Here is a 12,791-nt window from a genome sequence, read left to right on the forward strand (position 1 = left end):
ATTAAATACCTGACAAAATGACAAAAAGAGGAACATCAACAAGGACATCCATGTAGAAACCCAACTGATAACCTAAATATCTAACTTTTTTACTGTTTTGTTAATTATCTAAATAGAAAATGTATTCATCTGTAAAAAAGAGGAATACAGGTGGATTCACAAAACTAGAGTTCATAAAGAGCTGAAAAGAAAGAGAGCAATCCTAACAGGGTTTTAAATAAATAAAGAAAAGCTTTTGTTCTCAATCTCAAAAGAAGTTATTACAATCTTCTTCCACAAATGGGCAGTGGATTGCTTTTATTATTTTACAACACACAGTATTTTTTTTTATAATATTTTTACAAAAGCTCCAAAGCTGTGGACTGCAAACAAAGAAAGGTGGGGAATTGAACCCTCAGTGGCTCATTCTGTTTGGATGTGGCGGCTCACTGGCATCAGCATGTTTTGGATCAGCTGAACGCTTTTAACTTTAATTTTTTTACCACTGTTATGACTTTATAATGACGTTGTAAAGAATAAGAGGCCAATATCAAGGCGAAAGATGCAAAGTCACATTTTTTAAAATCCTTTTTACAGCGTTTTTATAACTGAAGACAACATAATTACTTGAATGAGCTATAAAATGGCACCAGGTGCCTGGAAAATACATATTATCCCCTCTAACAAAATGCTCAGTTAGCATCATAATGTGTTTAATTTCTGATGCACATTGATCAACATTGTTTGTTTCTGCATAACTCACCCAGGTCATGGCAGAGTCCAGCAATCTACACACAACGATGTCACGCTCAGTGATGTTGAGTTCTGGCTGCCTCTCTCTCAGAGCCTAAACAAGTTCTACAGCCAAGTAAGCCACCCTTTATCATCACATAACAAGACATCTTAAGTCAGATACAGTGACTAAAACCTACAGATTTTTTTTAAACTAATATTGTAACAGATGAGCTTTAAGCCATTCAGTGTAAATATATATTACCCAATGCTGTGTTCAAAGCGGGTGTGGTTTGCTCCAGGGTAAACATAACTCTTCTCCGAGCTGTTTAATGTTTCGAAGTCGCTGAAACTGAGGCGTGTCGATGATCTTGACGAGCAGCGGAGGTAGCACCACTTGTATTCATCTGTAAAAAAGAGGAATACAGGTGGATTCACAAAACTAGAGTTCATAAAGAGCTGAAAAGAAAGAGCTATCCTAACAGGGTTTTAAATGAATAAAGAAAAGCTTTTGTTCTCAAAAGAAGTTTGTTAGGATTCGGGTCAGTGTGAGTGGTCTTTTCTATAGAGGATCTCGGAAGAGAGCTCTGACAGGCTGACGCACCGGCAGCTGATTCCAGATGATTGACTGGCAGATCTTTAAGAAGCGGAGGAACAGTCACTCATCGCTCGATTGTCCCATTTCGTTGGTCAGAGTCAACCCTGAATCCCTGCTTAGATGTTTTTTTGAGAGGACTCAAGTAATTTTGTGTCTGCTTTCAGGAAACGGCGAGCCGCCGGGAACAAGCCAAGAACCACGCCTGGACATTAAGATCCCTCCTGCCGAAGCCAAACATCTCCCGGATCCTAGCCCTCCCCTTCAAGCTACGGCCACACGAAAGACAGTAAGCCCGATAAGTCAAACCCGTCAAGATCCCTCGACTCCGGCCCCTACTAATCTCTCCCCCTCTCCAACAGAACCCAAGCAGAACCCCTACCATCCTGTGGGACTTAATTTGTACGAACCATCTACAATTAAAAAAACCTTTTCACTAAACCGGTGTTGAGAGTACTTGCATGTGGGTCAGGAAACTTAAATCCAACATGACAAAGTTATTACATCCTTCTTCCACAAATGGGCAGTGGATTGCTTTTATTATTTTACAACACACAGTATTTTTTTTTATAATATTTTTACAAAAGCTCCAAAGCTGTGGACTGCAAACAAAGAAAGGTGGGGAATTGAACCCTCAGTGGCTCATTCTGTTTGGATGTGGCGGCTCACTGGCATCAGCATGTTTTGGATCAGCTGAACGCTTTTAACTTTAATTTTTTTACCACTGTTATGACTTTATAATGACGTTGTAAAGAATAAGAGGCCAATATCAAGGCGAAAGATGCAAAGTCACATTTTTTAAAATCCTTTTTACAGCGTTTTTATAACTGAAGACAACATAATTACTTGAATGAGCTATAAAATGGCACCATGTGCCTGGAAAATACATATTATCCCCTCCTTAACAAACTACTCAGCAAATACCACAATCTGCTTAATTTCTGATGCACATTGATCAACATTGCTTGTTTCGGCATAACTCACCCAGGTCAGGGCAAAGTGCAACAATCTACACACAACGATGTCACGCTCAGTGATGTCCAGTTCTGGCTGCCTCTCCCTCAGAACCTTAACAAGTTCTACAGCCAAGTAAGCCACCTTTTATCATCACATAACAAGACATCTTAAGTCAGATATAGTGACTAAAACCTACAGATTTTTTCAACAAATATTGTAACAGATGAGCTTTAAGCCATTCAGTGTAAATATATTTTACCCAATGCTGTGTTCAAACAAACAAAGAAAGGTGGGGAATTGAACCCTCAGTGGCTCATTCTGTTTGGATGTGGCGGCTCACTGGCATCAGCGTGTTTTGGATCAGCTGAATGCTTTTAACTTTAATTTGTTTGTCATGCTGACGGATAACAAGCAAGCTTTTTACTTCAAGCAGAATATTTTACTAACAAATTATACCATCAGAAGCTTGCTGTCATGGAGGAAAATAAATTTCCAAGCACTATCATGTTATTTCGTAATATAGTTATATTAATCTTAGTACAAAGAATGGATTAAATAAAAACATAACCCTGACCCCAGAAATGTCTTCCTAAAATTGAATTGTTCACAGCCACACTAAATGATTCACATTGAAATGCTGAAATCCTGGCCATTTAGACTGATTCAATACTACAGACCGAATACTCATAGGCTGGAGGATATGTTAATGTAATTTAATTTACAGTTAAGAACCAGCTGAATTATTACAAAACTTATTTCTTTTATTTCTATTCTTAATGCAGATCAGATATTAAAACGTTCAACTTATACAGATAATAAAAATTTAAGAGGTTGCTTTATTTTCTCTAAATGGGAAAGACTGAACTTGTAATATTCAGAACCTCCCCAAAAGCAACACTTTTTATAATTTATGACCAGCTTTTGTTATTTTTCCACTGATATTTTGATTATTTATTTTGATATCAAGTGTCCTTCACTTTAACCTAATAAAGACCTTCCTTTTGTTAGAATGATATCGTTCCTTTTGTTGTCTTTAGAACGGCCTTTGTAAGGCCACTATGGAGAAGAAAAAACAAATGAGTTCATCATTGGTAAATATTGGTTTAGGAGGCTAAAACATATGCTTTATGATTCAGGTGTGGTTATTTATAATGACGTCAATCCCTCTTCAACAAACACACTTTACAATCCACATCAGTCCAAACACCTGTGGCATTACCCTTTTACTGTAAACATGTCCTGAAACTTTCCATCCAATGGATGGTGGTGGGTTTTGGTATTGCAACTAATGCCACCAAATTCTTCCATTTAAATTCAACTCTATGTTGGAGACAATATAAATAATAGATGGACATTTATCTTCATTTACATGTCTCTGTGGTAATTCTGCTGTGGTACCATTATGTGTTGTAGTTTGGTTCTTATGTCCTGGATCACTACTGCTGATGTGATCACATGACTGTCGGATGATTTAAAATGGTGGTGTACAGAGCCAAGAATTAGAAAGGTCACCTCTGTGATTTGCAACAGTGGGGGTTGCTGCAAGTTTTATATGTTAAATTAAAGACATTTTATAATCTTACTTTTGTAGCTATGTGAATTTAAAAAATCCTCAAGCATTTTGGGGATTTAATTTGGGGGAAATAATGCCATCAGAGTGCTTTGCTTTTGCATTTTGGCCCACAAAGTAAAATGTTTGGACACCACTGGGTACAGGATTTTATAAGGCCCAAACTTGAGAAGATTGAATAATTTTTTTAGACTTTGCAGAAAATATGAATGTTGCAATAACACAGCCAGGAATAGACACATAGAGTGTGTGCGGTTTATTTTCTTCAACACGTTGATCACCTTCTCGCCTCGACCTAAGCTGCTCTCTGTCGGTCCTGTGATCTGCTCCTTGATAAAGTCCAGGTCCTGGTTGGTTGAGGCAGAGGCATCGCAATCGATGATGCCAGAAGATCTCACAGTCTCACAGGTTGAATCTACACCTAGGCTTCATAACTTATTTCTTAATTTGTTTTCTTAAAGCAGATCAGATATTAAAACTGTCAACTAAACCAGACAATAATAAAGATATAAGAGGTGGATTTATTTTTCTCTTTATGGTGGAATAAAGACTGAAATTGTAATATTCATAGCCTTCTCAAAAGCAACAGTTTTTATAATTGCTGGCCAGCTTTTGTTATTTTTCCAATGATATTTTGATTATCTTTGGTAAAAAAAAAAAAAAAAAAAGTGTCCTAGAGACCTCCTTCACTTTAACCAAATGAAAACTTGTTCAAACTGCTTCTGGTCAGAATAAAAATTAAAATAATTAAATTAAAAGAATAAAACAAATACTTTAAGTCTAAATTTTTCAGCTGTTCAAATGATTTTCACATTAGCGATATACAGTATCTACAAGACTCTTCTTGAGTTCTTTAGTGTGTGGAAGATCAATGACACTTCTACAGCTGAGCTCTGGTAAAGTCTGTTAGATGTAACCAAAAAACACAAAAAACAAATGTATAGCATAAAGAAATTAAACACAATGTGACATCTCACATTTTATTTTAAAACAAGTTTATTAAAATGATTACATTCTCACCACTTGTGAGAAAATTTTCACATTCAAGTCCAGATTGAATGGCACTAATATACATTTAGTCAAGAATAATATTTTATTTAAATGATACCCAAAGACATATTTGTAATGTCAACCGACCTGGAAGGTGATGACAACAAACGTAATTTACCAAAACTAATTAAGTATGAATAAAACTAATAAATCATATACCCTTAAACCAAACACCCAAAAATAACAGAAGAATCACAAATGATAAATCAAATATTTGAATAAAGTTTCAAAAGTATCTTTTTCACTGTATTTCTTAATATGTAAATATTGTCTATGTTAATCAAAACCTTCACCTTTAAGAAAAAAAAATCCATATGATTAACTTACAATCCTTTTTAAATGCAAAAAGTTTGTTTGCACTTTTACAAACCCATTTAAATTTGTGCATGGTTATACTTATTGACAAGAATAAAGAATAAAATGCATTTCTTTCAAGTTCTGTGGTTATGCCAACCTGGTTTCAGAGGTTTCACAGTAGGTGCCATGATTACTTCCTAAAAAACAGAAAAGACAGATATTGCAAGTTGTGTGAGTGAACAGTGTACATAATAAATGAAAATGCATAAATTGTGACATAAAAAGTCAACCACACTGCAGCAAAAGTTAATTCTGACTGTTGTAAAAGCAAAATAACTCTACATCACTGGTTTTACCTTTGTGGAATCACTTCTTACAGAAAGTGGTGGTGCAAGACTATTAATTAATATAAAGTTATGTTATACTGTATTTTTATAGTTTTAAAATGTTAACCTAAACAGATATTTACATTGTGGAATAAACACAAATTTGGTCAGTAAATCAAATTCAAGTAGATAAACTCCTAATATTTTTCACATACAGGTTAATATAGCATTAGAAAGTGATGAATCACAGCAAACTAAAAATTGCTGATGTCTACCATATTTGACTAATTACAGCCTCCAGAAATACCTCAGGCTTGATGTGGTTGTGCAGGGCCAAATGTGTTAAACATCTTTCTGTCAGCCTCCAGATCCTCATTACTTGTTCTCTTCGTGTAGATTCTACATTTCTTCTCTTCAAAGTGCTCTGGAAGAAGTAGAGATACCTGAAAGAGATATAAGCAGCACATGGCATTTTTATTGAACCATAAGTTACAAACACTTGTGGTGAAAATTCAAATGATCTCACTTCAGAAGAACACAAGTGACAGAAATGAGCAAATCAAGAATCTAAGAAAATTTCTATTTCATTCTCACCTGAGCTCGGTTGATGGGCCTGGCCTCATCCGTGTTTTGCTTGTTGTAGAACCTCACATGTTTTATTGGATCTTCTGCCCCCATTCCATAGTTATACTTGACTAACTAAATAATAAATACTTTGAGGTTACAAATAATATTTCAGAGATTAAATTGCAAATATCACAATTAATTGCCTCAGTCAAAAAAAAAAAAAACAGATCCTATCTGCATTAAAACTCACTTCCACTACATAATCGTCTGGGTTTCCCCCTCTGAGATGTTTGTTCCATTGAGCCTAAACAGAAACCGCATAAAATGTTACAACTTCCAGATTTTTACTTAAAAATCAAACATTATAGTTACAGTGTTACTGATTACATTTGAAATGTACGAAGTGGCAATAAAACAAAAATACTTCAATAATGGCCTGAGGTTGTTGGGATGAAAAATCCCCCAGACACACGTAGAGCTTTCTTCGCATCATCCTTTCCAGTATTTCTCTTGCCCTCTGAAGCTCCTCGGAAGAGGAATTCAATATCTGATCAAATATAGCATCTAAAAGGAAAAGAGAAAAACAAAGAAATGTTCAAAAGAAATAGATTTAAAATCCTCTAAAAATTCAGACTCTGTGTTTGAAAATATATATTAAAAAAACAGAAAAATTTACGAAATTCTTTATTCTCCATTTTCATACAGAAAGAGTATAATTTGAACAGCTGTCTATAAAAACATTCCTATATAGTCACAACTCTGATATTTCCTTCAACCCATGCGCCAGTCACCACGTTAATTTAAAATCCTCATACAAAAGTCTGATCTCCAGAATTGATAACAAAATGTTGGGAGGTACTCCAGAAAAAAAAATACATCTGAATGGAACAAAAACTCAGATGTTTCTATGTTAGAAATGCAATGTCACTTTGTGCTGATTACTTTTTGTTGTAAATTAAAATAGTCCATAATAATGCTGCCTTCCATCTATTTGAGTGCAAGATCTCTACTGTGTCGCAGAGATGAGCCACTTGAAATGAAGTTTTCTGCACATACCAGGCTAAGTGAAATTCTGGAAGGAGTTTTTAATTGCACCCCTAACAAGGTTAATGGCATAAAACTGGGGGCTGCACAGTAGTGCAGTTGGTAGTGCTGTTGCCTTGCAGCAAGCAGGTTCTGGGTTCAATTCCCAGCCCCAGAGCTTGCATGTTCTCTCCCTTCTTCTCCCTGTGCATGTGTGGGTTTTCTCCCAGTACTCCAGTTCCTCCCACAGTCCAAAAACTTGACTGTCAGGTTAATTGGCCTCTCCAAATTCCCACTAGGTGTGAGTGTTTGTGTATGGTTGTTTGTCCTGCCTGTGTAACCCTCAATTAGTAAAGACTTTTATTGTTGCGGGCCCACTTCCTGTGATGCCCCAAACTCTTCAACTTATTTAAAGCCCCGCCTCCAGCGCAGTTTGAACAACATCACTTGTTCCACTGTGATTGTGGCTGGCTGTTGGTGTCTTGCTGATAATTTCATCCTGGAAATTCACCCAACTCTCTGCAACAACTGATTTGAACTATTGGTGAGTTTGCTTGTAGGATAGCAGTATTGTTCAGCATGAAAATTTTGCTCGATTGCTCATTGGAGCGTTGTTTTATTAGAACAGTCGGCGGTTGTTACCTGGGCCGTCCCCGGGATTATCACAGCTGATCGCAGTCTAATATTGCCCACACTGATCAAAGGTAACATGATCGTTGGTTTTGTGCAAGATTTCTTTTCCAATTTCACTACTTTTGTAATGAATGAACTTGATTTACAATAGGATGTAGCTACATTTAAGTTGCTATTGCGCAATATAATTTATTTTTATTTTTTTTTTTTCTTTCCCCACTCTGCTTGAGTATTTGAGTCATTTTATTTTTCCTTGATTGATATTTGGAAAGTGAACTTTGATTTCAACTTTTCAACCTTAAATTGATTAGTTTGAAATATGATTGATATTCTTTTTGTTTATTTAAATTATGGTTAATTTAAACCTGACTGAAATGTTTAGTTTAATTATTAGATATTTAATAATTACATTTGAATTCGATATTTATTGCATTTGTGTGTTTGCACATATTGTTTGATAAAACACTTAATGGTTTTTTTTGGCCTTTTAGGTCGTTTTTTTTTTTTTTTTTTTTTTCCATGATGGATAAGATCTTCAGATCCTCTTTGAAACTGATGGTGAGCTAAGGACAAGGACTTTGATCTTTGAATTGATTTATTTAGAATTAAGTTGTCCCTCATTGTGTATTTGTAATTGTTCCCCCCCCCCCCAACCCATCAAAACATTCCACCAAAACTAAAACAGTGCTCGTGTCTTCATTCACACCTCAGGCTCCTTCAAAAACGAACCATCTTCTGATGCTGCTTTTGTAGCCGCAGTTAGCTGCGTAGCCCATAACTGTTACACATGTCTCTGTGATACCCTGTGATAGACTGGCGACCGGTACAGGGTGAACCTTGGCTCTTGCCCGGAATGTTAGCTGGAGATGGGCACCAACACTCCTTCCGACCCCACTAAGGACAAAGGTGTAAAGAAAATGGATGGATGGCATGAAGCTGTTAACCTTTTACTTGCTCTATTAGGTGCTGTGCATGAGAGGTAAATATACTAATCATGAAAAGCATTGTGTGCTGAACTGATTGAACTTCAGTGAAGTCAGTTTTAAATTCTCATGGATTGAGAAAATGTTGATAGAGATAGAAGGTACTGCTCCCAAATATATATTAATGTTATAATCTGTCATTCAGTATTGAGAAGCCTTTTTATAGAACCTTTTTTAAGGTTATTTGATTAATTACATTTCTTGGATGGCTACTCTTTTACTTAAGTAAAAATATGTTGAAGTATCTTGTGTACAAGGTAGAGTAGCAAGCAGGGTTTTGTAGAAGGAAAATGAGGGTGGGGGGAATCTAGATGAATATACTTCTGATTATGTTAATTACTTTAAGTTTCTGTTCTGTTCAAAAATGGTATTAAAATAAGTGCTAAGCAAACTATCAGCTTTAAATTATGACTGCTAATGCCAGTTTTACCCATATGGACTTTGTAGACACAAACTGTATAGCTTTATTTTTATTTCTGTCCCTTTGATTTTGCACAGTTAAAATAAAAAACAGCTGTTTATATTGGCCTTTAAAATCCACATTTAATCAAACTAACATACACTCATGTTTTTCTACATTGTTGTGTAAGTTTACTCACCAGTCAGCTTAGTGTATGCCACCATGTCATCAATAGCTGTGGAGAGGGTGAACGTCTTCCCATCATGGCCTTTGATCTCCATGTGCTGATCTGCTTCTAGAAAAGCATCTCTGATCCTGAAGGAAAACCCAGTTTGTAATGGTAAGAAAACATTGCATGAAATAAAAAGTAATAAAGTAGAAAAGCATCCACCAAACTCCAGGAATGTCAAGGGCTCCTTACATCCACTCTACGCTGTTGGCCACTTTATGCTGGTAGGCTCTTTTGTGCAAAGAGAACCTTGTGTAGAACATGTTGTACAGATTGAACACCTCCTGTTGACAATAATGACAACATGTAGTGGCAAATACTGTAATTTTGAATCTTAATGTTGATAAGAAGGAAAATAATTAAACAAATCAAACCTTGTCTCTGTAACAGAGCTGCATCATCCCATCAACTTCACACACTCTGGCAAATTTAATCAAGCGATGGCAGTCAAAGTTGTTCTTCATACCCAGGTGATGGCAGTCCCTGACATATGAGAAGAGGAAAAATAATATGTTTAAAAATGTATGGAATTTAAGATGAGATTGAAATTTTGGGAGAAGAATTAAATCCAAAGTCACCTCGCAAAATATTCCCACTTATCCACATCAATCTTGTTCCTGGTGTTGGACACAACTTCATAGAGGAAGGCCTTCTCTCTGGGTCGGCCATGATGTGGCCACTGTTGGAGACGACAACTAATTTTTAAAGTTATATTTTCAGATTCCACAGAAAGAAAGAGAGTGAGAAAAGAAATACAAATTGTCCTTTGTCAGAAGTACATTCATGTTTTGATATAATGTGGTGGTTTTATACAGTATAGTTAATTCCTTCTTTTTTTTATTTATTTAACCTTTATTTTTCCAGTTAAACTGTTTTGATGACGAATTTTCACTTCTTTTGTAGAAAAGTACCTTCTCCAATTTACATGATTTTCTATATCTATGCTTGAAAGTTTATCACATTCAAAGATGGTGATGATAAGATGGTGGTAGAGCAACACATTATACCAGACTAACAAAGACCCAGTTGAAGATTATACTCATGCATTTCAAAAACTGAACAGATGGTACCTCAGTAATTTCTTCAACTTTTGGAGGATCGATCAGTTCCTTTATAAAGAGCCGGTCCTCTTCCGGCACCAGGCCGTGGTGCTCCATGACTCCTATCAAGCCATTTTCTTCCACTAGATGGTCAAACATGTTTTGAGATGCCTTCTCATGCTGCAAGATACATAAAATTAGTTATTCTAAGTAGAGACAGTCACATTTCAAGATTAAAAGAAACTTGTATTCTAAATAAATGAGAATCGGCCTAAGTTTAAAGCAGCTAAGCAACTTTTACAAAAATGTTTTTTTTTTACACATATTTCTTAAAACTGTCACTCTATTAGGGTAATATACTGAGCACCTCCCAGTGCTAGCACTAGCACTCCTGGTCAAAAACAATCAATCAGAGCTAGAAGGAGTGTGTTAGCACCGTCATCAACCTCGTGTACACACTGCTAAATGTGTTAATGGCAGAGAAACAACTTACCACTCCAGGAAAACCATTTATCCAAGATCATTGGTGGTCATTAGCGTTAGCATTCACCACAAGCTCTGCTATCAGGAAGAAGCAGTGGTGTAGCACAGAGCAAGGGGAGAGTGGGGGTATGAGTGACAAACCCACATGAGGGTGATTGACAGCGCCAAGACCCTCCCTCTGGCTCTGATTGGTCATTTCTAATTAGCACTGGGAGGAGGAAGAGCGTGATTGTTTTCACAGATTATTTAGCTCATACCACAATGTCACAATATAGTGATAGTTTTATCAAATATGTAAAAAAAAAAAAGCTTTTTTTTTCAATAAAAGTTACTGCTGGTATAATTTGACACAACAGGACACTGCAAATATTTTCCTTATCTTTAAATTTATGCAGATATTCTGGTTCTGAACAGACTTATCTTTTTTAAATTAAATAAGTAATCTTTATGGAGATGCTGTTAGGATTTTTCAGCAGGACTTGGCACCTGTCCCTACTACTAGGCTACCAAAGTTGCTTTTAAGACCATGGCGTTTCAGTGTTTGAGCAGTAAATTTAAATGCCCGGAAGTCCATGGAGAATCTATAGAGTACTGTCAAAAGGAAGATGAGTGACACTAAAACCAACAATGCAGAAGAACTGAAGGCCACTATCTGCAAAGGTTTTGATTACACCGCCGTAAAATCACAGGCTGATCAACTGCATGCTACACAGCAAATGAAGGGCATTTATATACACGCAAGTACACAAGTAGTGTGTATATTCATTACACACTACTTGTGTAAGGAAAAAACAAATATGACTTTCACTTTCTGAAGTGAGGGACACAATATTGTTCTCTTTAATGATATTGACATTTTTTTGACGATTACCTGTATTTCATTGCATCAGTTTTATTTGGTCTGTTATGATACTAGCAGGGACATCACTGAATATATTTTTGTTAACCAGTCATATTCTTACAAACTAGGTAGTCGACTTCAAATCTCGTCATCTTTAAAGCTGGTCAAAATATAACTTCCATATTCTAACTCCAATTCAAAGAGTGGAGGAGAAATATAAGTTTTCTTATTCTCAAACCAGTCTGAAAAAATAAATGAGGCACTAAGTCAGTAAGAATGAAAATTATTTCTTACGCTCCAGTCATATCCAGGACGTGCTTTGGGTATAAACATTAGATCAAACATGTGGGAAAACGGTCCATGTCCTGGAAACAGAGGAGTAAAGTACAAGAATTTAAATTCTGACTCAGAATTAGTATCAAATATCTGAAATTGATCCCTTTCATTCTGGAAATCAGTGATCTACATGTCCATATTTATCCTACAAAGAATATGTTTAAAGCTCAGTTGTGGTTTTGATCAAGTGACATTTCTACTTAGATACACAGATTCAGCAGCAAATAATTTCCATGAAAAAAAATCTGCATATTATTTTATATATTTTTTTGCAAAGTCAAAAGACTTATTTTCAAACATGAATGCAGATTTTATCCAAATTATTAATTTTTTTATCTATATTGGTTTCAAAATAGATGCTAAAGAAGTAGAATACTGCATCTGAGTACTGCACTTCGTAAATGGCAACTTTCTAATGCTTAGCTAAAGAAGTGAATATATATCTGTTGCTAGATATATAGTAACAGATATATCTGTTGCAGTGATGTGCGGTCAGGGGAGGCAGGTGAGGCATAGCCTCACCTGGGATTGCGCAACTTCTCGCAAACTGCACTGGCTGCCATTCTATGAGAGCATGTTCGTCCTGTCTGTACGCCAGCAATAAAATGGCTAAAAAACATTTAATACTGATTTTCCATAATTTTGCTTTTGTATATAATGTACAGTGCTTTTTGTCACCGACTGTGTTTGTATCGTGTTTTGTGTGCGGAAGAGCGATCAGAAACGACAGAGAACAGACTCGAGGTGAGG

General features: G+C 35.9%; 1 protein-coding gene and 1 long non-coding RNA gene across 2 annotated transcripts in view; one reads left to right on the forward strand and one right to left on the reverse strand.

Annotated features, from left to right (window-relative positions):
* The first annotated feature begins 1,220 nt into the window (after positions 1-1,220).
* LOC106949187 (uncharacterized) lies at positions 1,221-1,743 on the forward strand. The gene is made up of 2 exons (XR_001425331.1): positions 1,221-1,595; positions 1,669-1,743. It is a non-coding gene; the product is annotated as an uncharacterized LOC106949187 (long non-coding RNA).
* Positions 1,744-4,811: 3,068 nt separating this feature from the next.
* Positions 4,812-12,791, reverse strand: part of LOC106949186 (deoxynucleoside triphosphate triphosphohydrolase SAMHD1-like) — a 13,855-nt gene continuing 5,875 nt past the window's right edge. The window contains exons 5-15 of the mRNA XM_015035298.1: positions 12,000-12,070; positions 10,412-10,561; positions 9,920-10,020; positions 9,716-9,824; positions 9,534-9,625; positions 9,312-9,427; positions 6,498-6,637; positions 6,324-6,377; positions 6,101-6,205; positions 5,814-5,949; positions 4,812-5,377 (exon numbers count right to left, since the gene is read on the reverse strand). Coding sequence (XP_014890784.1) covers positions 5,815-5,949; positions 6,101-6,205; positions 6,324-6,377; positions 6,498-6,637; positions 9,312-9,427; positions 9,534-9,625; positions 9,716-9,824; positions 9,920-10,020; positions 10,412-10,561; positions 12,000-12,070 — 1,073 coding nt within the window. The 3' untranslated portion in view covers positions 4,812-5,377; position 5,814. The remainder of the gene's footprint in view (positions 5,378-5,813; positions 5,950-6,100; positions 6,206-6,323; positions 6,378-6,497; positions 6,638-9,311; positions 9,428-9,533; positions 9,626-9,715; positions 9,825-9,919; positions 10,021-10,411; positions 10,562-11,999; positions 12,071-12,791) is intronic.

Source organism: Poecilia latipinna, unplaced genomic scaffold, assembly GCF_001443285.1.
Source record: "Poecilia latipinna isolate Pla-1442-1.1 unplaced genomic scaffold, P_latipinna-1.0 Scaffold330, whole genome shotgun sequence".
Lineage (NCBI taxonomy): Eukaryota > Metazoa > Chordata > Actinopteri > Cyprinodontiformes > Poeciliidae > Poecilia > Poecilia latipinna.